General features: G+C 34.6%; 1 protein-coding gene across 1 annotated transcript in view; it reads right to left on the bottom strand.

The window, feature by feature from the left end:
* Window positions 1–27,305, bottom strand: part of FAT4 (FAT atypical cadherin 4) — a 165,236-nt gene that overhangs the window by 54,147 nt on the left and 83,784 nt on the right. Inside the window, exons 3-6 of the mRNA XM_049631149.1 lie at window positions 19,476–19,737; window positions 17,598–17,948; window positions 10,146–11,068; window positions 8,898–9,072 (exon numbers count right to left, since the gene is read on the bottom strand). Of these exons, the coding sequence (XP_049487106.1) occupies window positions 8,898–9,072; window positions 10,146–11,068; window positions 17,598–17,948; window positions 19,476–19,737 (1,711 nt within the window). The remainder of the gene's footprint in view (window positions 1–8,897; window positions 9,073–10,145; window positions 11,069–17,597; window positions 17,949–19,475; window positions 19,738–27,305) is intronic.

Below are 27,305 nucleotides of genomic sequence, written 5' to 3'. Positions count from 1 at the left end.
ATGGTTTGATTTTAATAAATGCAAAATGACAGCTGGCAGGGATCATTGATAATATTCTCATCTTCTACGTGGAAATTCTAATGAATTTTTTTGTATCTTCTCCTACCTAGCAATTTAACTTGAACAATGGCTAAATTTAAGCCTATTTTCAAAAGATCAATATTGAAATTACTGATTCTAATTAATTTGGCTTCACATAAAAATATTTTGAACATTGATTCAATGTATTTGGAAAAATAAAAATAACAGTTAAATGTCTTATTCATTAGAGTACAATGAACAACATATAAGAAGAAGAGCTTTATTAAAATTGCATTTTTGGAAATCTGTGTTATTCAGAGAGTCAGCAGATCCTAATTCATAAATACAGTATACATGAGCAAGAACTCAGTTAACAGGCAGAAATCCTTGATATTGTTCTTGACTCTGTCAGTCTCATTCTTCAAGCTCTGGCAAACTGCCTAATTATTCCAGGCCTCACTTTTCTTATCTCAAATATAAAGAAAATGGTCTGGTTCATCTCCAAGAAGTCCTCTGGCTATAAAATTATTATTTTAAGTCAAATTTTTCTAATTTGAAAGTGTTTCATATGTAGTTCTCTTTCAAAATCCTTCCATATTACACACTGAAATACAACAAACATCCCTCTATTGTCATATCACCTTGTTTTAATGTTTTTTCACACACTAATTCAGTTCCCTGAAAGAGTAGTGGCAGACAGTAATGACTCACAGATTCTAAAATTTCTGGTGAGGGCAGAAAATAATCTTGCATTAAAAGAATGTATGTATATACATATATATATATATATCAAACCTGAAAAAATTACTTGTATAAATGTATATCTATTGGAACGGTTTATCTAAACACCAAAATTCCCATGACAAAAGTCAAAACAAGTGAAAGTTTTCATATTACATTTATATGAAGAGTCATAGGCCCTTATTATTAAGCCATGTGAAGCTAAATACCATACGTGTGACATATTTCTATAGCTAAAAAGGTGCTGGGTATTTGAGTGATATGGAAGGCTCACACTTTTTTTTTTGTTTTGTTTTGGGAAGCCCATGTATTAAAGAATTGCTAAATGGTAACACTTCAAATGCACATAATTTCTTCTTATGCAGATTTTGAATTAGTGAATTAAATTAAGAAAAGGTAGGGGGCACAGCAGAGAGTAGAACAAGACCTACCTAGAAACATCTAATAGATAACAGAATTGAATGAGATCCAGAAGGTTCAAGGGAAAGTCATGAGAACATAGCTCAACCAATATTTTAAGTATCTGAAACTGAATTAAAGCCATAAAATGCTTCACTGGGTCCTTACATATGACTGCAATTTATCACATCACACTAAACACTCCAGAGCCTTAAACACTTGTGCTGTTTTTTCAAAGCAGAGGTCAATTTGAATGACCACAACCAATGTAGAAAAACTTCTGGAATTTCAGCCATGAGTTTACAAAGATTGGTGCTTTTCCTTTTGGTAGGACCTTTGAAAAATCTGCAAGTGATAAATATACAACAATAAACTAAAAGCCTGGTAAATAAAATATGAAATAACAGTTGCATATTAAAATAACAAAATGGTGATGATTGATTATCATGACTTTTTACCCATTAAATCATTTTATCATTTAACAAATGTTTAGTAAGCACCTGTTATGTCACAGGTTCTGTTCTGGGTGTTTCTGGCAATTAATTTTTTTTTAAGTTTATTCATTTATTTTGAGAAAGGCAGAGACAGCACGAGTGGGAGAGGAGCAGAGAGAGAATCCCAAGCAGGCTTCGCGCTGTCGGTCCAGAGCCTGACATGGGGCTCAAACTCACAAAACTATGAGATCATGACCTGAGCCAAAACCAAGAGTGAGATGCTTAACCTACTGAGCCACACAGGTGCCCCTCTGGCAATTCATTTTTGCACAAGACTTAGGAAGTTACATTCTATTGGAAGGATATCTATTGATAGAGTTTGATTACTCCACACACTCATGTATGATATTAGATTTTCAGATAATAATTGGTTTTAAGACAAAATCACAACAAGGCAAAGTGATAGTAAAACTGGAGAGAGGGGATTACATTAGATTGGTGGTCAGATAAGTCCTTTCTGAGGGGTGCCTGGGTGGCTCAGTCAGTTAGGTGTCCGACTTTGGCTCATATTAAAATCTCACGGTTTGTGAGTTCGAGCCCCACGTTGGGCTTTGTGCTGACAGTTCAGAGCCTGGAACCTGCTTCGGATTCCGTGTCTCCCTCTCTCTCTCTCCCCTTCTCCTGCATGCACTTTGTCTCTCTCTCTTTCTTTCTCTCAAAAATAAGTAAACATTAAAAAAAAAAGAAAAAAAAGATAAGTCTTTTATGAGAAGTTGACATCTCACCTAGATATAATGGCAGAATGACTAAAACATGAATGTGTCTGGCCTTAAAAAAGAAAAGAAAAAAGAAAAAGCCAGCTACAGGGTAGAAGACTTTAGACAGAGTGAAGTACCTGAACATGGGGGCAAAGGCAGGAGAAGGTTGCCAATTTTTAAAGGCCAGATTATCTGACATTGGCAATTTGCAATAAAAGTGATGGCAACTACTCTCCAGAAGCAAGTCACCTGATTGGTGACATTTACTGGTTTCTGTGTGTCAAATGTTTCCACACTGGCTGATGTCAACCCATCAACACGATGACACTGAATGCAGAGCTGGAGGTGACAGTGGCTGAGCCTGCCCAGTTCGGGAAGGCAGGTGCCTGATAAAGGTGGCAGTGGGTGGGGAAAGACCAAGTCAGAGAGGTGGACAGAGGCCAGGTCACTGAATGCTATGTGTCATGGTGAGAAGTTCAGGCTTTATTCTCAGAAACACTGGAGTGTTTTTAAGCAAGCGATAGGGCATGATGATCTAATTTATAGTTTCAAAGTTCATGAGATGCTTGAAGAATGTACTTTGGGGAGAAAAGTTAGGCAGTTAGGGAGCTATTATATTAGTCCTGGCTTAGACCAAGGTGTTGGTAGTGGAAATGAAGAAAGTGGAAAAATTCAGGATATTTTTCAATATCTTTTTAAGGAAGAAATCTACTTGCCAATGTAGTTGTTGAATGTGGGGATATGGAGAAAAGGGAACGAAGAAGGATAACAGCAATTGGGAAATTGTGGACAAAGAGAAATTTATGGAGGGTAGGGAGTCAAAAAATTTTATCTGGGCTTACTGAGCTTGAGATGTTCAGCAAACAAGCTGACTAATATTAAACCTAAAAGTAAATCATTCTCATATTTATTTCTGCCAGTAAGCTTTTCATGTAGAAATTGGTATATTCATTTTATCAATATGAACATGAGGGTAACTTAACCAAGGTTATGTGGCTAAGAAATGGCAGAGGTGAGATTTGAACTTCAGTTTAGCTACAAAACTATGTATTTACCTCAGGCTATACTTCCATTTTGTAACTTAATTCTCTGAATTAATTTTTTAAGTTATTGCTTTGGGCTCCCTGATAATTCACTGCAACTTACTACATTAAAGTCATATTATTTTATTTATTGCATATATAAGACAATGGTAAGGAAGACTCTTATAAGGAAGGCTACTTGGGAAGAGAATGCTAAATCATGTGAAGGGCATTAACTGCTTTATAGCCAACGCCCCTCTTAAAAGCAACCACATAGTGATAGGTTCTCTGTAGTACCTGCATTACTGTGCCAAGCTGAAGCTTTAGCCTCCTAGGAATTGGTACTTGGTACAAACTATTTCTATTTCTAGAAAAAATAACAGGAATACAGAATTAAGGGGAATATTTATATTTTTAATTATACACAAAATATTATTCTGAGTTATACTTTCAACCCATTACATTACCATTTAATGATTTAAGCCTATAGGAAAAAAATGAGGTCGAATTATCTTACTCTGTTCTGGTTTTGTTATTTAGCAATGTAACATTCAGCCCCCCCACACGTGATAGTGTGGTTGTAGCTCATTTTAAGCAGTAGACAGGAGTAGTTAGAGAGTTTCCAGATGTGCTGCTTTATACTCATGCAGTCAGTAAATAAAAATAAAATGAGAGTGCAATGCTAATATTTTCTCTCCCAAAAATATTAAAAGATTTAAAGGTTTGCTGATAAAAACAAAAACAAAAACAAAAACAAAACAAAACAAAACAAAAACAGCTGATTCAAGTATTGCCATATTGCCAGAGTTGACCTATCTCTGGGCTGCCACAGGTAAGAATTTTTAAAAAGCAATGGGAAAGTAATTTGTGGGCTAGAATAAAACTGTCAAACTTTTTTCTTGTTTAGAATGCTTTGATATTTCCTGGTCCTTAGAACATGGCAAATTTGAGAATAACATGGCATCTGGGATCTAAAGCTGCCATATTTTTCCGAGTTTTCTCATGTCACCTACCAATTTGACTTTTAAATCAAAGAAGTGAATCTGTATTTTAAATCTTGTGTCAGAAACTTCATGGTTGGAATACAAGATTAAACGGCAGATTCTTAAGCCTGATACCTCAAACTCATGTTCTCTCACGAAAATGGTTTATTTGTGATACCCAAAGTATGCAAATGAATGGCATATAAAATCATTGTCACATAGGAGTTTTAATGACTTTAAAATAATTCAGTACAACTTCCCACACAACTTCTGATTGTTTTCTACATGATCCATATTAAGTGATCTTCAGATACCTAACTAAGTACTTTTTGTCTAGGAGCCTCAGACACATGAGCTCATATCAGGGCAACTCAAAAAAAAAACAAAAAAAAAACAAACAACAACAACAAAAAAAAACCACTCTCATCAAAATCTGTACTTTCGGACAAAGTTTAAGAAATTCTCAGGGTGCCTGGGTAGCTCAGTTGGTTAGGTGTTCAACTTCAGCTCAGGTCATGATCTCAGTTCTGTGAGCTCAAGTACCGCATTGGGCTCTGTGTTGCTAGCTCAGAGCTTGGAGCCTGCCTTGGATTCTGTGTCTCCCTCTCTCTCTGCCCCTTCCCTGCTCACGCTCCTCCGTCTCTCTCATTCTTAAAAATAAATAAACATTGGGGCGCCTGGGTGGCTCAGTCAGTTGAGCGTCAGACTTCAGCTCAGGTCACGATCTCACGGTTCGTGAGTTCGAGCCCCGCATCGGGCTCTGGGCTGATGGCTCAGAGCCTGGAGCCTGTTTCCGATTCTGTGTCTCCCTCTCTCTCTGCCCCTCCCCCATTCATGCTCTGTCTCTCTCTGTCTCAAAAATAAACATTAAAAAATAAATAAATAAATAAATAAATAAACATAAAAAACATTTTTTAAAGAAATTCTCTAATTTCCAGGCTGCCAAAATGCTGAATGTCATTTACATCTCCCATCATGCTCTCTAACACCATATTTAAGGCACTAAATGACAAACTTCCAAATACCTTAATTTTACTGATAATCTGAATTTCCATAACTTATTAATACTCCTATCTCAGTATTTGGCAGGATCAATATATACATGGTCTTTCCATTTCTCATGTAGTGCCAATAATCCTTTCTAGAAATTAGAGTTATACTTCTATTATTTGTCCTGATATTAAGAATTTTAGATCCCCAATTTTCCTCAGACTCAAGGCTGATGGCATCAGTTTGACTCGCTGGAACCAGGGCTTGGTTCTTGCATAGTCTGCACATGTAGATCAATGTTTTATTGAATCTCCTCCTCGTGAAAGTTACTCCTAACAGGCTCATTCACCCACGTCTATTAGAAGAAAACACTTTTAGCTCTATCATTTCAAGGTTTTTGTTTTTTTGTTTTTTATTTTTTGTCTTTGTTTTTGTTTTTGTTTTTTTCCCCCAAATGAAATGTCCCTTCCATATTGTCATTTTGATGGAGAAAAAACACTACAAGTGATGGTTAACTTTGCTGGTCAGTCCACAAAATCCTCTTTAACTGTATTTTGGTTGAACTATAGTTTTAAAAATCTGTGGTCTTCTTGAGTAGTGAAACATTTACTATAAAATACATTCTTTGGAAGTTGAAAAGAAATATCTGCTACAAATTAAAAATTTCTCAAGTAGTAAAGTATAAAATGAAACTTAATGTGAACTACAATTTTTAAAAAATATTTATGAAACCAATACATCTATACATCTTTTAATAATAATACTTATGTAGTAAGGGACAGGGCAAATATTTCTAAGAATTTTACAGTATTTAAAGTGTATGAAGTACAATTCTTATTAAAATCATTATATACACTATGTTATAGGCATATTTAGCAATTTAACATAGGTTGTATCAATTAAACCTTATAATAAACTACTTTCTAGTTATTATTATCCCAATTGTAATGAAGAAGATACTGAAATTGAGAGAGATAGTACATCTTACCTGAATCACAAAGAAAATTATGACAGAACCAGAATTCAAACTGAGATAGATTCAAAGTAAAAGTTTTTATCATTTTATTATACAGATTAATACTAAGTTTTGGTTTGCAAATAAAATGATTTTGGCAATCAATATTATTTTTTTCAAATTTGACTTTGCCTACACACTAAAAATTCAGTATACTCTGAACTTGCAAGTAAGCAAGTAAGCTATGCTAAGGTCTGAATCATACTCTGCCACACAGCTGTGTGATCCTGAGCAAATTATTTAACCACACTGAGTTTGGGTTTACTGTAAGTAAAATCAAAGTAACATGCAAGGTTTTGAGATGATAAAGAAAAGTGATGTATAAAAATGGGTTAATGTCTGTAAAACCTGTTATACTACATGACACAGATGGATATAGATATAGATATAGATATATAGATATAGATATAGATATGGATATATATATATATGTAAATTTCCTTCTTCTTCACAATATCCACCACCCCTTGACTACATAGACATACAAAAATAATTTAAATTCTCAGAATCCCCTGGTTGAAAACAAGCACTCTTGTCTACATGGTTACATTCTTTCTCTACCATGATTTTTGACTTAGAATATTCCAAAGTACAAATCCTATGATGGAGAACTTGTGGGCTGTGCCTGCTCATCCCAGATCACCCTGCGCTGCAACCTAACTCTTGCAATCACATCCTGCTTCCCACCCAGGGATGACTTCTCTGTGACACACATTCTGTGCACAGGTTTTATAGTGACTGATGCCTTAGCCAACTAGATTTCTGGTCCTGGTTTCTCCTTCCCCACTTCACTTTTACAAAGGCTATGTTTTCACGCATGCATAGAACTGACCACACATTTCCAGTACTAACTGGAGAAGGAAGCTAAGACTGGGGTGTTTTAGTAATAAAACCTTGGTTGTAAATATCTGACTACCAGTGTCTACTCATTTTTTTTCTCTCTTCTATCCAAGTGACTATTGAAATACTGGATTGATATGAACAATGTAGTAGTGACTGTATTTCTTACATAAGAATGCTTACCCTTTGTGCCTACTGACCATGAAGCACATTACTGACTATGCACATAATAAAACATGTTTCAGATAAACTTGGTTTAAACTTTACATGGTTACCACACCATATTCTGTTCATTATTCCTCAGGATTTTATAGTTTGCAAAAATATAACATGGTCATTCACACATATTTTCAAAAAGGCAGAGACTGTGGTTTTCTCTGTAGGCAATAGTCTCAGATAATGACAATCCCAAGAGTAAATGGCAAATAATATATAAGAGCCACCTGAATTAATAATCATTGGCACTATCATCCGAATACCGAATATAAATCGATCATGACTTGTAATCTCAAAATCCCCTGCTCTTTTATGAGAAGTGGTGACCTGAAATAATATATTGTATACTCCAAAATTGGTCATATATAACAAAAAGTTAATGCCATGTTCATCAAAAACCTTTCAACAACAGTAAAACGAGGACAGTTGTAAACTCAAAATTGTTCTTCTGTATCAGTATCCACAAATCTACATGAATATATACTGTATTCATGAATACAAAATTATATACGTAGATATAGATATAATTTTAGTCCTTTGAGGTTCCAACAAATCTCTTTGGCTTAAAGCGATTTCAACAAAATTTTAGAAACTATGTCAACATTATCAAATTCTTTAATCCTTAAATAATAAGTCGTGTGGCTATTTTTATAAATGAATGTCACATAAGGCAATGTTTCATGATTCATTAATGCCTCTGGAATTCAATGATCAATTCATTCATTCAATCATTTATTCAACAAATATTTAAGCAATACATACTTTCTTCAAGGCATAACAGTCCTTTGACAAATTTTTAATTATTTCAATTTTGAATTAGAAGTTTCAGTATTTAGAGACTCAATATATGCAAAACAAAATGGTGGTAAATAGTAATATTATTTTTAATAGATTGTATTTTGTACTACCTGCTATACAACTTTACATAACTACTGCTTACAGACATTAAATGCTAGCATATGCTGTTTTTCATTATTTCTATGGTAGTCCACTATGCTGCTAACTCAGTGAGGATGCCAGGTTCTCACTGATACTCCTTTTGGAGCTCTGTGGGCTTCATCAAATGCCTATTATGGCTACTTACAAAACCTAGACGACTAATGAAGAACTCTGGACCCACTTTATTACCCACTATGGCCAGTTAGAACCATTGAATGTTTTAAAGCTGAAAGTGCTTGAAATGCCTCATGGCTCAATTGGTAGAGTATCAAATTACCCTCAAAAGTGATGGCTAAGTGGGCAGGGAAACATTTGGTCTTACAGGAATAGAGCCCTGTTTGTATTGTACTCAAGCCTTTATCGCTTAGATATTTATACACAAATTTCACAAAGTGATATATCTGCTATAAATTATATAGATACAATTGGAGTGCCAAGAATTCATAAATTCTTCAATAAATGTTTAATTTCATGGTAGACAAATATACTTTTATTTATTTATATTGTGAAGAAATTCTTCATAACCAGACAAGGCGTACCTGAATCTGTAGCTGTGATCATCAAGACAAAGTGTTCCTTTGTCTCGCGGTCCAAACTCTGTGTTACTCGAAGTTCTCCGCTAGCTGAGAGAGTAAAAGCATTGTCTTCATTACCACCAAATAGAACATATGAGAGTTTGCTATTAGGACCTTGATCATCATCTCTTGCCACCACCTGTAGAAGAGAATAATACATGCCAGGAATGTGAATAAATCTAACACAATGTCCACCACAAAATAAAATGTATCATTAAAAATAATGGGGTAGAGGCATCTGGGTAGTCAGTTAATCGTCTGACTCTTGATTTTGGCTCAGGTCATGATCTCACAGTAGTGGGATCCGGCCCTTCATCAGGCTCCCCGCTGACAGCTTGGAGCCTGCTTGGGATTCTCCCATTTCCTCTGTCTCTGCCCCTCCCCTGCTCACACACCCCCTCTCTCAAAATAAATAAATAAACTTAAATAAAATGAGATAAAGTCATATGTAGCAATATTAAAAGGTTCCTGAGACACATCTTTAAGTTTCGAGTAAAAAGTAAAAATGGTACAGAGTAGTATGTATTATTTGTGTAAAACTATATATAAAATCAACTTATAGTATTTTTGGAAAGCTTCACAAAAATTTTTAACAAAATTCCATCTAGGTAAGGAGGCAAGTGAGTAGAATTTTTGTAACCAAGTTTTCAAACATTTACATCATTTTATCTTCTCACTATGTTTAGATATTACTGTTATAGTGAAACAATTCAAAATACACAAATACAAAAAAGTGTGCAACATGAGTATCCACAAAAGAACATAATTGTAATGCAATATTTTAATCTATGAGGAGGAAATCAGTAAGTTCTTGGGTATAGTTTTCATAAACCTTTCCTTTTCGAGATTTCCTGTATCTGCAGGTAAGCATTTATGGAGACAATGAGGAAGAGAGTGGGTGAAGCATGAACACTGTAGGAGAGGGTTGATATTTATTTATTTTTGAAAAAGTTTTCATGTTTATTTATTTTTGAGAGAGAGACAGGGCACCAGCAGGGGAGGAGCAGAGAGAGAGGGAGACACAGAACCCAAAACAGCTGTGCTGTACAGTACAGAGCCCTACGTGGGGCTCAAACCCATGAACCAAGAGATCACAACCTGAGCTCAAGCCAGACACTCACCTGACTGAGCCACCCAGGCGCCCCGAGTGTTGACTTTTAAATTAGATGTCTTATAGTGAACATAGTATTTATTTTATTTAAATACACTGACCTGAAGAATTGTTCTGGGCAGTGTCCCTAAATTCTCAGGGACATTTACAGAATATGGAGATAGCTCAAACATGGGAACAAAATCATTAATATCCAGTAGAACAATGCTGACAGTGCAGGTGTCAGTTCTGGGGTTACTTCCCCGATCTGTTGCCTGAACAGTTAGTGAGTAAGTAGGAGTTTTTTCTCTATCCAAAGGCTTAGCCACAGTGATGGCACCTGTGACAGAGTCGATGCGAAATTCCTGATTGGCATTACCATCAACAATGCCATAGCGAACCTGTCCATTTGTACCTTCATCTCCATCTGCTGCGTATACTTGTATTATATCTGTTCCAGTAAGTGTGTTCTCATTAATCTCCACTTTATACAAGGCCTGCACAAAAACAGGGTTGTTGTCATTGATATCAAGCACCATAACTACAACTTCTGTAGATGAAGAGAGAGCTGGTTGACCTTTGTCTGTAGCCACCACTGTTAGAGTGTAATTAGAAACCTCTTCTCTATCCAGTTCTCCAGTGAGCCTTACTTCACCATCAATGGTCCCAATACTGAACTTGTTTCCCAAAGGGTTCAGCAGGGTGTATTCAATATAGCTGTTTGGGCCACTGTCTGGGTCAGTTGCTTGAGCTTTGAAAACAATAGTATCAATAGGTGTGTTTTCTGGAATGTATGTCAATTTAGGGGAAAGAAATGTTGGTGGATTATCGTTTACATCCAACAAAATAATGGAGACATGGGCAGTGCTTGTGAATCTGGAGGCTGGAAGTTGTGGCAGGTCATGTGCTTGAACAACCAGGTTGTAGAAGGACTGACTTTCCCGATCCAAACTTTTAAGGACTTTCAGTACACCATTCTTGTCCACTGTAAACTGACCGAGGCTATCACCTGAAGCAATGCTATAAGCCAATTGGGAGTTGATGCCTGAAATGGAAGGGAAAACATTAAATTTTCTTGAATGTGTGCTGATTACAGACCAAGTTGTACCAAACATTCTGGCATAAAACTTTGCATATTTGATATATGATGCCCCAAACACAACTTTGGATGATTTAGCCACAGTTAATTGTTTTGTAAGTAATGCATACACATAATTCCTTGTCTGTTAACTTTTGTTCTGAAAAGATGTTTACAATCTGGTGAACAAATGATCTATATAATGCCTACAATTTACTACGATGTTGAAATGTTAAATTACAAAATTAGAAAGGAGAAAAATATTCCAGAGAGTGAATATTTTTCTATATACTTTCTTATTTCTATCAAATGGTTCCTGAGGATTCAACATTAACAGTGCCACAGTCTATACTATTAGCCAAACATTTAGAACTTCAGTAATTTATTGAGGTTGACACCAATTTTCAGAGAAGGGTAATAAAATTTTCTGATGTATGGCATTAGTCATGTTTTAAGCCTACTTTTACATTTCTTGTCAGAACCAATAAATACTTTTTAATTCTTATTAAGCATCTGGCTCATGACCTTTGTGAAAATAATTCTCTCTCAGATTTTATTATGTACACTTAATGTGTTTTAAAAGTATTCTTTGAAGGAAATGTTAGCAGTAAAGTTACACATAAAAGGCTGCAAATATAAATGCTCACCCTATATTATTAGGCTATATTTAGATACTATTTTATATATTTTTCTTACAACATGTGTCACTTCTTAATTATAAAAAATAATATATAATTTCCTATTTCAGAAAATGACTGCAGAGAATATTCTCACAAAAATGATGTGGGGAATGGATTGGTCAATTGTTTTTAGTAAATAATTTGAAAGTAAATAACAGAGAAGCAGTGAAAACAAAAAGAAATCAGATTTCTTGCCCCAGATTTATGTTTTCTTCACTTGTGCATAATGCTACACACATTTTTATATCTCTTCCTAAAGATGTTGGGACACTGTTGGATATTCTAAGTATTGTTAAGAAACATTTCATGTATCTAGATAATTCATTCTCAACAAGGATTTTATACTCTCGGATTTTATGCTAGGGAAGATCTGTTGAGTTATGTTAATTGCTGACAAATAGTTCCTATTTTTCTGAAGTTAATTTAAACTGTTTAGGCATCAGGGGTGCTTGGCTGGCTCAGTCACTAGAGCATGTGACTATTAATCTCAGGGTTGGTTCAAGCCCCATGTTGGGTTTAGAGATTACTTAAAAAAAAAACAAAAAACAAAAAACAAACTATTCAGGTGTCAGAAATGATATCTAGTCTGTCCCAAGAGTCTTCTAAAGCAATTTGATCACTCTTTTTCTCTTTTTTTTTTCTTGAAAAATACTCTTTCTTAGAAGCCTATTACTACTTGAGTTAGCGCTTTTTTTTTTAAACTTTTTTTCAATGTTTATTTATTTTTGAGAGACAGAGACAGAGTCTGAGCAGGGGAGGGGCAGAGAGAGAAAGAGACACAGAATCTGAAGCAGGATCCAGGCTCTGAGCTGTCAGCACAGAGCCCGATGTGGGACTTGAACTTGCAAACCATGAGATCATGACCTGAGCCAAGGTCAGACCCTTAACCGACTGAGCCACCCAGACGCCCCTACTTAAGTTAGCGTTTACCGTTTTTTGAAACTTGTCATGTTCCTTGTGAAGGCAAGTTTTAGTTGAGTAATGGTATTTTCTTTTCTACCAGCTAAGGATTGCCTGCTCTTTAAAAAAAAAAAACATGTTAGAATTATTCTTTCCCTGTGATTTTATGGTCTCTATCTAATGTCCTTTGTCTATATGTTGATATAGAGAAGAAATTTTTATGAAAATAACTTTCAGACACTGACTTATTCATAAAAATCTCCAGGATTGAATAGATCTTTGAAAAGGTAGATTTTCCTCCTCATTGTGAGTTGTGGCTTTTAATATTTATAGTTTATTTAAAACTATTCAGAAGTGAACAACCAGTGTAAAGTTCAGAATAATTAGGACTCTGAAGATCCGGAAAAATATGAATAAATAAAGCTAATGGGAGTCAAAGGTCAATTTACCAGGAGGAGATAAAGAGAATTTTAAGATCTGGATTGAACAAGGTCAACAGTCTACTTCAACCTTTGACTTTAAATTCAAAGGATGGGGGAAGAAAAAGTTCCATCAACTGGTGCAAAAAAATTTCCATCAATTGGTTCAATATATAGAGATTTTATATATATAATATTTTATATATTTCTTATTTCAGAAAATATATACACCTATAAATCCCTAAAAAGACATTTAATTTAAAAGATGTATATTATATATTTTTAATATACTTGTAAGTCGTTTTTTACTAAGGAAATTTTCTGCATTTTTTATGGCTAAACCCATCAGTAAATATTGAATTCCTATTCTTTGAGGCACAAATTCAGACACAATTATTACTGAGAAAAAGCTATGAAAACATCTGGATAAAATAATACCAACAAGCAGAGATATAAAATTTAGCTCTGTGAAAGCATATAAAATCTTTCATGCCCAAGATCAAAAGAAATTAGAAAAACTGACAAAATCACACATGGCTACAAAGTGATGGCCTAGCATTTCTACATAAATCCATTGGAATTCAAGCAATTAAATCAAGGATCTGAACACTCTGGTCCACCATGTTTGCCACTTCCTTGAGTAAACAACTACATTTCAGAGGCAAAAAGAGAATGTGATACCAAGACGTTATAGCCTCCTTGTAAACAGCAGAACAGCCTCTTTTTTTTAAGGAAAAAAAGTATGGTGAGGCAGTTGGGTGGGGTAAGTAGTAAGTATTAAACTTTAACAAGAATTACAAAAAAAGAAAAATTTGATTTTATATTCAGGTTCATAATGACAAATATTGATATTAGATAATAACATTAAGAGGAACTCATGATAACAATCATCTCTGAGAAAATAAACATAAAAATACAACAACCTTTGCACAAAATACTGCACCACCATCTGAAAAACAGCTCTCATCTCAGGAACTTCATGAATCCTTCCCGTTGCAATTACAGGCCTCAAGAGCCACCCATATATTACCTTACTATAAAGAAAAGGACTTTTCCTTTCTGACAATTCTAAATGACTTTGGGCATGTGCTCTACAGCTAGAAAATAGATGTGGATAGAGAGAAGCTCAAAATTCTCCCTAACGATTTGTAGTTTCCTAAAAAAAATACAGAGCTCATATCATTTGTCTCTCTCTGTCCTTTGCATCAAATACTCGAATCACGAAACAGTACATACATTATTTTAAAATTCTGTAATTTACCCATAAGCAATGGGACTTGAGTTTAGTGGGATTTTATAGCCCACCAGGTCTTTAAACTTAAAACTGTTCATATTTCTAGCCATTTGTGTTCAATGTTCTGAAAGTGGTTTAGGCGCATGGTTCTTTCTGGCAGTTTTATTGTGCATGTGTGGTTGCATTGAGTCTTTGTTTCTGTTTTTGTTTTTTTCAGTCTCGAGAATTATTTAGTTCCAGAAAATATAGCACGTAACATAGGTATATAGTTCTGTTATGAAATGTGTGTATTTATTCACAATCCCTAAACATGATTTAATTAGACTACAATGAACTAGCATTTGTCAACTTGTCATACAGCTGTAAGGCACAGAACTGTTTCAGATAGCATTCAGCTTTATGAAGCGATTTCAAAAAAGGTCATCAAGTCAATGGAATATGAAACTTCTTTAATTTGAATGCCTGCAATTGTACCAAGCATATACAGGTGAACTTATTCAGCAATAATTACCATTGCTCTATTCTCAAAATAGTCTATGACTCCCAATATTTTGAAAAGCATATGCATTTATTTCTAGAATAACATAATAACTACCAAAGCCAGTTTATTTGCATTAAGTTCGGTTTATAACATTTTGCCTCAATACAATACTTTTTAAACTATACACAAGGAAGCCTTGAGATTAATACATATACTATTTGTATTGTAAAAATAGTAAAATATTTGACCTATTTTTACTAAATAATTCTGTAACCTAAAATTTTAGGTGAAACTCTGGAGAATCAGAAAATATTAACTTTATTTTTATATAAAATTTCCTCAAATGACAATACTCTCCCATCAGGAACCTTTTGATCACAGATTTAGATGAATTTGTTTTGTATTTTATTTTATTTTATTTTATTTGTTTTATTTTATTTTATTTTATTTTATTTTATTTTAAAGTTTATTTATTTTGGGAAGAGAGAGAGAACAAGTGGAGGAGAGGCAAGGAGAGAGACAGAGGGAGAGAGAGAATCCCAAGAAGGCTCCACGCTCAGCATGGAGCCTCAGGTGGGCTTGAACTCACAAACAGCAAGACCATCACCTGAGCTAAATTCAGATGCTTAACTGAGTCACCAAGGTACCCCAAATTTGTTATTTTTTTTAAAAAATGTCTAAATAATACTGCCTGTGAAATACTTTGAGAACTATTTAGTGTGATTGAGTTGGTAATTTTAAACAAAGAAGGTTACCCTGGTTCAGTCTTATCATTATCCTTGAAATTCAGAAAGAATAGGAACCATGTCCTATATTTTAGGCCAAAGTACAGGAAATTACAGTGATAAAAACATTCAAAACTAAAACAATGGAAAAATGTAGCTTGAAACTTTTACTCAACACAATTAAAGGAAAAGAAATGCATGAAGAGTAAGTTGAAGTCAATGGTTAATATATGGCTGTGAATAATATATTGCTTTAGGAATATTCCAACAGGCTTTCACAAAGAAATTTTCTTATTTGCTATTGTTCAGTTCTCTGTATTTGAAGGTATGAGGAAAAATAAAATTTAATCCAGAGGAACACACAGTCCTGTGAAGCAACGGTCACTCTCTAGTGCATAATAAATACATCACAAAGAAACATAGCAAAAAAAATTCTTCACTACAGAAAAGTCAGGACCAGTCGTAAGGACAAATAAGATATTGATATGCAGAGAGCAGGTAAACTAATGAAAGTTATAATACCGACATCAACTTCCAAAATTGGGATTAAGCTCAATTGTATATAAATGCCAGTTGGAGCCAATCACAGAGCTGGGCTGGTGTAAATGAAATAGAGTGAGCAATGTTCTTAGGCGAAGACTAGTTACATGCTAAATATGCCACGAATATTGGTTATTATTAGCTATAGTAGTAGTACTAGAATTACAGATACTTCTTTTTTAGATATACACCTGCGACCAATATTAACTGTGCTTGTATATAAAAGGGGAAGACTTCAAAATGCACTTAATGAAATCTAAAGAAAGTATTTCCAATTTTGTGAATTGAAACAGATATAAAATAATGTGCTTTTTGCCTGTCATATCTTTCTCAGTGACACTTCTAGACAATTCTGAAAGGAAACTAAGTATAGAGGAGAATGTTGAGATACAATGGTATTCCGAAATTACATTAATCATCCAAGTCAGTAAGAACCAGGAAATTCTAAATTAAGGTTGATATGCCTATGTTGTTAGGCATATCCTCAGGCTCGAGACCTATTTCCTCTTGAAAGTTCTGTCCCTTGTTTTCTCAAGAGATAGGACATCTAACTCATCCAATAAAAGGGGAAACAAGGTATTAACTTTCCAAACATATCAGTTAAAGACTGATAATATGCACAATGTTATCTCTAGTGCTATATTATATAATATGTGTATTTACAAAACAGGTTTTAGAATAAAGGCCAGGAGAGTTATATTTTAAAAGAAAGTTTGCCAAATGATTTTGCAATAAATAAAATCAAACACATGTAAAGTCTAGAGTTAAGGTGAAATCTCAACTTGATTATATAGCATAAGTTAAAGAGATCTGGAATCATCTTTTCAGTCAAAGCATGAAAGCTTGCTAAAATATTATTAGAAGCTTTCTGTTGGAAATATACAACTAATTATGCATTCTTAAGTATTTTTTTAAATGTTGGTTTTCCTTTTGCTTCCAAATTTTATCCTTTATATGTTAAAGTTATAAATGTAGACAAATATTTTTACTAATTTGACAGAAGCCTAGTAAAAAACTGTTTTAGGACTTCTACATTATTAAACTGCAATACTGTAAAAAAGGAAGATAAAGAGTTTTTTTTTCATGTTTATTTATTTTTGAGAGTGAGAGAGAGAGAAACAGAGCGTGAGCAAGGGAGGGGCAGAGAGGGAAGGAAACACAGAATCCGAAGCAGGCTCCAAGCTCCGAGCTGTCAGCACAGAGCCCAATGTGGAGTTCGAACTCACAAATTGCCAGATCATGACCTGAGCCTAAGTCGGATGCTTAACCAACCAAGCCACCCAGGTGCCCCAGAAGACAAAGTTTTTGAAATGATAACAATGCATGCTGTGTAACTGTTACAAGAATTTAACTTATAAAGTACTCAGATTTTTAATCCTCTATAATTAAATCATAAATCTATTCCTTTTTGGACCTATATTAAAAAAAATTGTGACAGCTGAACACAGTAAATAAATATAATATAAATCTGAGGTCATATTTAGTAAAATTTTAAGTGTATAAAATAAAGTACATACCATCATCTGCGTCGGTAACATTAAACACAAGAACAGTAGATCCTAGAGGTAGATTCTCCATTAAAGATGTGCTATATGAATTTAAGCTGAAAATAGGTGGGTTATCATTTACGTCTAGTACATTAAAATACACCCTAATGGTAGTAAATTGTCCCCCACCATCTTCAGCTCGAACAGTGAGGATATAATATTGCTGTGCTTCATAATCTAATGCTCGAGTCAAATTAAAGACTCCAGTAACTGGATTCAGGAAAAATATGCCATCTTCATCATCTTCATTCACAATATACGTAATTTCTCCATTCACACCAGAGTCATCATCTGTAGCTAAAATAGCTGCTACCAATGAACCTATCAAAAAATAAATTAATGGTCTAAAATTAATGAGATAAGGTATTACTCAGAGACTATATGCAGACACCAACAAATTTTATTATTACAGTAACACATTTTAACCAGAGAATCACTATGAAAATAGAGTGACCTCAACATTCTGCAGATTTCTACATTAATACTGATACCAACCTTCCCGAATATTAATGAAATATATAGCATATTAAATACTCAGGAAATTCTATGTTGCAGTGTAAATGTTCTGGAGAAATAATACTACTTCTGACATTATTTTTCTGCTTGGCACTAACAATTCATGAACATATTGGTGACTGCAATGACTTCTATTGGGGCCCATTGCTAGTATCAGGAAGGTGTGGGTCCCAAGCAATAATTCAGACTTATGCTCAGGGGATATCACTTGATAGCTCATGTGGTCATTGCTGTAATTAAGGCAGAAATAAACGTGATGGTAATTTCATGAAGGACGTGCACAACTCATGTTGGGGAGGGAAGAGAAAACTGCAGTGAGAAGTAGTCTATAAATATTTAATTTCTTTGTCAAATGAGTTTCTGTAACATATGCCTTATTACGCAAAATCATTCCAAATGTAATTCAGAATAAAATTTCAATTTTAGATAAGAATTTCCAATAATTGAAATGAAGCGTACACACACTGAAAATATGGATATTTAGTACTCAAACTCAACAATCACAACATAATATGTTCAAAGAGGCAAGGCGACAATTCAGGATTGAGATTCCACTAACACTGATTGAGTACCTGCGATTTCCCAAGCCCCGTGTTAGCACACTATGATATATTCTCCAAATTAACCTTTACTCTAATTCCAACAGGAATTATTATTTCCATTTTATGGAACTTGAAATTAAGGCTAAGAGATATGAATTAACTTTCCCTGGGTCACACAGGTTTTAAGTGTTAGAGGCAGTAGTCACAGGTTTTCATGTGTTTTTCTTTGTGCTTTGTACACATAGCACTATAAGTATATTAGGCACTTTTACAGTATCCATTTATTTTAATTTTTGTAATCAATTTAAAATATGTTAAAAATGATGCAGTCCTGTCCTGCAAATGCATTTCTAAAGTACATTAATTCAGAATGGATGCAGGGGTAGCAAAATACAACATATGAAATGACCAGTTTCTTAGAGGTCAGCGTTTAGAAACAATATTAACACATAAAATGTTTAAGTGGGATGTAAAATATCACAGAGTATAAAGTGGAAAAATAGTACCAAAACGGTCATTGACAGAAAATTAACAACTCATCACAAATACTTTCAGAAACAGAAATATTTGTAATTAGTAATTAGATGAATTGCTAACTTCATTTGTTCTCCAAAGTCTAGGAATTCACTTGGGAACTATATCAAAGAAGGTTAATTAAAAGACTAAAATATCTAGCACATATATTTTTATACCTAGTAGTATACAATAAAAACTAGTTACTTAAGAGCAGTCATTACATATCCCATAATTTTAGTCAAAAGTGACGTTGGCAAAAACGTGTGCCGCTTACCTGGGGTTGTGTCTTCTGGGATGTCAAAAGAGTACACAGGTCTGGAGAACTTAGGTGTGTGGTCATTCACATCACTGACAGTGATGTTAATTCTCATATCTGAGGACTGAAGGCCATCATCTGCCCGAACCAGCAAGGAATATTTGGAACGGCGTTCCCTGTCCAACCGCTTGGTTGCTATCAGATCTCCAGATTCGGGGTCAATGCGGAAACTGTCATCAGCTCCACTAATGATAGTGTACGTGACCAGAGCATTCGCACCCTAAGAAAAAGACCCATATCTGAACGTGTTAGAAGTAGAAAAGTAAGAGCACCATTCTTTATGTTGAATATGTCTTTGACAAAGTGAGGCTTTGGGCTTTCCTTTATAAGACATTAAAAGATTTCAAAAGATAACCACCCAAAGTAGTATATTACATAGTCTTTCAACACCTATCCATTAAATAACAGAAAATATCAGCCATCAGTATAAGATATATATCTTTTAACTCATAAAATATACACATAGAAAAAAGTCAAGTTGTCGCTACAGAAAATACAAATGACACTACTACTAATCGCATGACCAGAGGATTTGCTAAAGGCTTGCTCTGTGCCAGGCACTGTGACAGCATTATGTACGCATTATCTCACTTCAGTTCACGACTCCATGAGGTGCCATTTCACAAATGAAGACAGTGGGTTCTGAGATGCTAGGTAACTTACAGAGTCACACTGCATCAGTTAGCATGGATTTCAAATCCAACTCTGCCTGACTCTGAGCTCATGATCATTCTGATTCAGTATGAGAAGGTAATTAAATGAGGCAAGTACTAAATGGGGGAGGCTTTAAATAACCACTGTAAGAACAAGTTGATTTCTTTAAGGAAGATAATAATGGAGAATGTATATGGACTGAACTGGGGTTTGTAGAACGGCTTCCTTTTTTTTTTTTTTTTGTAAAGCAAAGACTAAGGGAATATTTGAGTTTAAGCAAAAGTGCAGAAGAAAGGAAAATGATGTGTTTGGCTTACTCATTGTTAAACAGTTTGTTAGAAGAAAGAGTTTAAATGAAGAATAGAAGAAGGTCAGACCAAACTCTTGGTTTGGTTATGGGTATATTTTGGAGAATCTCAACTGCAACACAAATTGGTTTGAATTTTATGGCCAAGAAAACACTAATCTTGGCTTAATTGGAAGCAATCTTTCAAGGCTGTTGATAATGTAAGAGGGACTAGAGTGCGAAGAGGCCAGAGAAGGGAAAGAATGAGGAGAGTTTGGGCCCAAAGGACTGGGGCTTCATTTCCTCAAGGTGAAACCTTCTACAATCTATATGGTTTGAAGTTCCAAGTCCATGTTCTGTAAAATGAGAGCGGGTGATTTCTTGTGTTCTCTTAGACCTTTGAGCTGTGACCCTCGAAACATGAAATCTAAACTAGAAAGTTAGTAGGGGACATGAAAAGGTTGAGAAAAACGGTACATTCATTCAGTGTTCACTAAGTGCTAAACACTGCCCTAAGCACATCACTTGATGGGCACTCACTGAGTTTAAAGGGCAGGTTTCAAGAAAGATTAGATATTAGCAAAGTCAAAAATAAAGAAGTTTAGAAGAATTAAAATTAAAGAACCCATGTGGACTTGATGATGGGGAATGCCGACCTCCTAGTATTTTAAAATATATTCTACATATATTATTTCAAAACATATTTGGTAATATAGTATTTTCAAACATATATTAAATATAAACTTGACAGTACAATGTTGAAATTATAAGCAGTTTGATTTAGATATTTCTTAATTATATTATAATTAAAATACTACATTGAATATTATATACTGCACTGGATGAGATTTGATGTTTTTGGTGTTGAATCTCTGCTCCACCTTGGTCCTTATACTTAACCCCAATGAGCCGATGTTTCTTTACTTGGACAATCAGAATAATAACATTACCTGCCCCATAGGGCTACTGTGAAGATTAAATGAGTTAATACATGTAAAACACCTAGAATGATCCTTCAGAAAGCATATAACAGTGATAGCTGTTATCTTTATTCCTGTTTTTATATAATGGATTAAGTTCATTTGATGACTGAGATTCCTGTAAATGAATACTTTAAATGAAAATACAACTGAGTTGCTATATATTGCAGGGAAAAAATATGTTTTCTCATTTCCTATAATACATATATGTTAAGTGTTGACACTGACTTATAGTGTCGGAATTGTTGACTTCAAACAATTACTTTTTTACTTAAATATACTTACATAAAATAAATATGTTTTTTACAATTATTAAGCTCTAGAAATTTATTTATCAAAATATCCGGGATAAGAACTCCCAAGAAGGATATCGGGAAAACCTGAAATTTAGGATTTGTAGACTAGAAGTCTGGCATGCTGGGAGACCACAGCACCCACGGTTTCCATACATCTTTTCCTCCACAGATTAGATGTGTTTTATCCTTCATTACCAAACACCTAAGGGTATGATTTCTATAAGTCAAAGACAAAAATACTCTTTCAAAATACATGTTCAGTGGGATTGGCTATATTTTTCTACTGCATTCTTCAAGCCAATCTTAAAATTTAGTAAAGTGAATGCCTCAAAGCACGTTTTAATTTGGTAACGGAATAGCTGAGTTTAACACAAAACCACATGTATCTTGTATATTCAGGTGTACATGGAGTATCTAACGTATTTATTATAATTATATGGTTTAACAAAAACATTCAAATAAGAATTTTAGACTTCTAATCTGACCACATTCTGTACTATTTATTCTGTTTCACTAAGAGTTCCATTATTCTAGTAAAGTAATCCAGGTATGAAAACAGCCACATTCAATTCTTACCTATTAAAATGGTAAGTGTTTGGAAATTAGGGGAAAGCAAAGAAAAAAAAAAACAACTTAAAGCTATTACACAAATGGTTTGAAATTTAGATATGTCCTGTCTATATAGTGACAGTCATAATTAATACTCCTAAAGTTAAGATAATTCTTATGAACAGAAACAAAGGCATCAAAATATGTTGATACAACAATCTTTTTATATTCAAAATCAGCTGATGCAGTGAATTAATAGCTCTAGTGAATGTCTGAAAATGTCTGGCCAAGAGTAATGACTTAATTAGGTCTTTTGAAAAGTCTATTTATTTAATATCTAAAATATGCAGTATCAGCAATACCACAAGAAACAAATATCGTATTTCAGTTGCTGTGCAGTGGAAATAATGCTGGTTGAAAACATGCTACTCTCCTGAGGAACCACAGAGACAAAAGCACGTGGAAGGAATTCTAAACGTAAATAGCTATAAATTGCAAATGCATTTTACAACCTTAAGTAGTATTTTCAAAAACAAGTATGGTACTCTGAAACAAAGCTTGAGTATCCTGGCCCATTACAAGCATAATAATTCTATTTATAAAAGGAAACAAGAGACTGACAAAGTCATGTGCTTCTGGAAGATGTGTATCTTGGTCCAACATATGTTTCAAATGATATTTTTTTTTTTTCAACGTTTTTTATTTATTTTTGGCACAGAGAGAGACAGAGCATGAACGGGGGAGGGGCAGAGAGAGAGGGAGACACAGAATCGGAAACAGGCTCCAGGCTCTGAGCCATCAGCCCAGAGCCCGACGCGGGGCTCGAACTCACGGACCCGCGAGATCGTGACCTGGCTGAAGTCGGACGCTTAGCCGACTGCGCCACCCAGGCGCCCCTCAAATGATATTTAAATTAAGTTCAACATGTACATGTTGCTTCCTAAAACTGATTCCTTTACCCAGGCATTATTCTCCAGTGCCCGACTAGAGTTTCTCTAACATACTAATACTTAGATGTTTGATTTAGTCATTAAGGAATTGTGTATAAATAATAATTTATTGACACATAGTTTGCTAATAACTTACATAATATTAGTGTTTTAAATAATTCTATTGATCTTTTAAAACCAATTCACTGGATAATTGTGCAATAATTTAATGCTGACTGCAAAGCTAACTAAAAGAAATCCCTTGCATTAAATATTGAATTCTATTCATACTAGAGGAAGAAAAAAACAGCCATGATTTGGTAAGAGAAAACACTTCAAATATGTATATATATATATTTTTTTTTTTCAAATTCAACTAAGAGGTAAAAAGCTGAGGATAGAGTAGAAAATAGAATGAAGGTTTATCTAAAAGCATTAATATTAATTTTTTGCAAGCCACTCAAAAAAGGAAACAACCAGATCCTGAATGCCATAGAAAGCTGAGGTATCCATTCCAGCTGGCATAGGGCCAAAGAAATGTTGATTCCTCATGTCATGAGTTGACAGAGTCAGCAATCATTTAAAGGCTCCTAAAAATTTTTAAGAAAAAACATATTCAAGAAGGAAAGCAACCTCATGAGCTTAATCCTTAAAAACATAATAGTCCAAGAGCAGTTTTACAGAAATATCTTCCTTTCTTTTAAAGTTGTAGGTAAACCTCCTTCCTCCCTCCCATCTTCTCCTGCCTTTCCCTCCCCCCGCCCCCATCAAGAGATTTGATTACAAAGTACTTGGTGATTTTTATGCCTTCAGGCATAAAACTCAACCTCCATTTCCCTTTTCTGTACAACCTTACACTTTCCTGTCCCTTTAACTCCACACCTTGCCTCACCCCAAATGCACTTCTTACTTATCCTAGATATCATCATTTTACATTTCAGTAGCTTTTAATACTAGGATGTCTAAGTGATAACACCTACATAGTTACTTACATTTTTTTTTACTTAAAAAATAAGCTCAATAGAATAAAACAAAGTGCATTAAAATAATTTTGACATAAATACCTAAAGACATAAGGACCTTCCCAGCTTTCCTCAGATCTCACTGTAAATATAAACATCTCAAAAGATAAACTTGAAGGCAAGTATGCATGCATGTGCACACACAGCAAAGCTAGATGGAGAAAAATAAACAGGCAGGCAGCACTTTATTTGTAGTAAACCTTATTTGTCATAACTTGAAAAAACAGAGGGGCATATAAAATTATAATACTATGAACATCATAGTATTGTTGTCTCTTTCAAATAATCAGTTCTTAAGAGAATAGCATATCCCATTAGAATATTTTTTATCATAATTAACATGATTATTGCTTCACTCTTTGAATAAACCACTTAAAATATAGGAAGTTTATCTCATTCCTATTGAAAGAATAACCAATAAGAGTCATTACAGTTACAATTATTTAATGTGAATTGTCTTAAAAAATTTATTAATGTTTATTCACTTTTGAGAGAGAGAGACAGAGTGCGAGTCAGGGAGAGAGAGGGAGACATAGAATCTGAAGCAGGCTCCAGGCTCTGAACTGTCAGCACAGAGCAAGATGCAGAGCTCAAACCCACGAACCATGAGATCATGACCTGAGCCGAGGTCTGACATTTAACCTACTGAGACGACAGGCACCCCACGGGTGCTTTTTTTTTTTAATGTTTTTCTTTTTCTTTTTTATTTTGTTTGATTCTTCACATATTTTTTTTTTTTGGTTTTTATTTAAATTCCAGTTAGTTAACATACAGTGTAATATTAGTTTCAGGTGTACAATTCAGTGATTCAACACTTCCACAGAATACCCAGTGCTAATCACAATACGTGCCTCCTAAATTCCCATCACCTGTTTAACCCATCCTCCCACCTACCTCCCCTCTGGTAGCCATCAGTTTGTTCTCTATAGTTAAGAGTCTGTTTCTTGGTTTTCCTTCCTCTTGTTTTTCCCTATGATTATTTTTTGTTTGTTTCTTAATTCCACATATAACTGAAATCATATGGTGTTTGTCTTTCTCTGACTGACTTATTTTGCTTAGTATAATACTCTCTTGCTCTACCTATGTCATTGCAAATGGCAAGGTTTCATTCTTTTTATGGCTGGGTAATATTCCATTGTGTATGTATGTATACACACACACACATCTTCTTTGTCCATTCATCAGTTGATGGACATTTGGGGTCTTTCCATAATTTGACTATTGTTGATAATGCTGCTATAAACATTGGGGGGCATGTATCCCTTTGAATTAGTCTTTTTGTATTCTTTGGGTAAATAGCTACTAGTGCAATTGCTGGATCATAGGTTTACTACTTTTCTAACTAAAAGTTAATCAAATTTTATGAATTGAGCTAGCCAAATATATATTATCAATGAAGAGTTTTAAGAAAATGAAGTATTTACTAAATAATAGCTGATATAGCTATAAATAATAATATAGTCACATAACTTTTAAGGTAGCTGGAATTAGGAAAGAAAAATTCTTAATTGTTAAAAAGGATATAGCAGGCCCAAAATAGAGTCCCTTGTGCTAAGCCCTATGTTAACAAACCAAGACTTAATACTTAATCTATTTGCAGTTTCAACTCCTTGAGGAATTTAACTTTTAACCAGTCAACATGGAATTACCTGGTCAGGGCTAGTGAGATAATCCACACAATAGACCCTTTCTGCTCCCCTCAGGAAGGTGACCTTGCCTAAAACAATACATTTGCTAATAATTTCCTGGCCTTCTCTTGGCCAGTCTGCAGTAACATCTGATTGCTGCTGGCATGTTAGGAGGCACATGTTTGTCTTGTTTTGTGTAGATAAAAGTTATTGTTAACAGGGATCTCAGAGGCCAAAAAGCTGCAAAAATTGGTGGGCATGGGTCAAGCACTTAAAAGCTATTTATTGTATATGCTTACCACCTAAATCAAAGACTCATCTGTTAGAATAAGTTGGTCATGGAATGAGTTAGAAGGACACTAAGCCATCTGCTAATCTCAAGCAAATTTCCATGCAATGAGGTACACTGTAAAACACTGCACAGTCACCAACCCAGAGCCACATCCCTTTTAGGTATTAGTTTGGCTCCGAGAGACCCAAAAGCTTAGCTGAAAAAAGTAATTATAATAATGTGGGATGTCTAAAATCTAAAGAGTTTCTGCTACTTTCCGGCACACCTGTTTATTTTATGTCTAAGAACTATGATCCTGGAAGAAATAACCATCTACAAAAATAGCAAAATCCTCTTAAGCTTGTTTTGTGTTCTGAGAACTTGGCTTGGTATCTGTCACTCTGGGAGCCCCAAGATATGGTGGGGCAGATAAGTGAGTCACACCCAATTAGCCAGCTAGATATGGCTGGACAAAAAAATGTGGGTTAAACCCCCTTTGCAGCTAGGGTCCCGGCAAACTGCTGCCAGCCCTCAAAGTAATTATAACCTAGAATTACAGTGGCCATTATGAGGAATGTTCCAATTAGGTAAGATCGTTTAAGAAGTGTGTTTAAAAGCTAAGACTCCCAAATCAAAGAAACAGAATGGAATACCTATTAAACTGGCATACAAAAAACCTCCAAAAGTCTCCAAATTCCAAAATAGCTTCATTAAAAGATTTGTTGCAAAAGGTTAATGAAAAATTCAAGATACAAAAGGTACCTAAAAACAAAACAAAGCGACAACAACAAAAAATAAGGTTGATGTAAGTCTCACTGCTTCCCTCTATTCTCCTTTATTTGAGTATTCATTCTAGTAATGCTGTGTCTGAATTCCCTCAAGCAAAAGCAAAAGTATGCCAAGTTAATGACCCTAAAGACACCACATGTCCACTCTTGAAGGAGGGCTCTTTGCTAATGGGGATCTCCCAAAGTTGATGGAACTCTGAGGGATTTTCTGGTAAACTGCTGTTTTTCTCTTAAACAGCCAAGGGAAAACCTAAATTAAAATAATGAAAAACCTTGCCAAATTCTGGTAAAATGCTACAGATGGATCCTGGAAAAACTGGCGGAAGCCAGCTAAGGGTAAGAATTCTTGCCAGAGTCAGCTCTCCCAGATCTCTGTCTGTAGTGC

This window comes from Panthera uncia, chromosome B1 (genome assembly GCF_023721935.1).
Source record: "Panthera uncia isolate 11264 chromosome B1, Puncia_PCG_1.0, whole genome shotgun sequence".
Classification (NCBI taxonomy): domain Eukaryota; kingdom Metazoa; phylum Chordata; class Mammalia; order Carnivora; family Felidae; genus Panthera; species Panthera uncia.
Note: the sequence above shows the minus strand (reverse complement) of the source record. Positions and strands in the feature narration are given on the sequence as shown.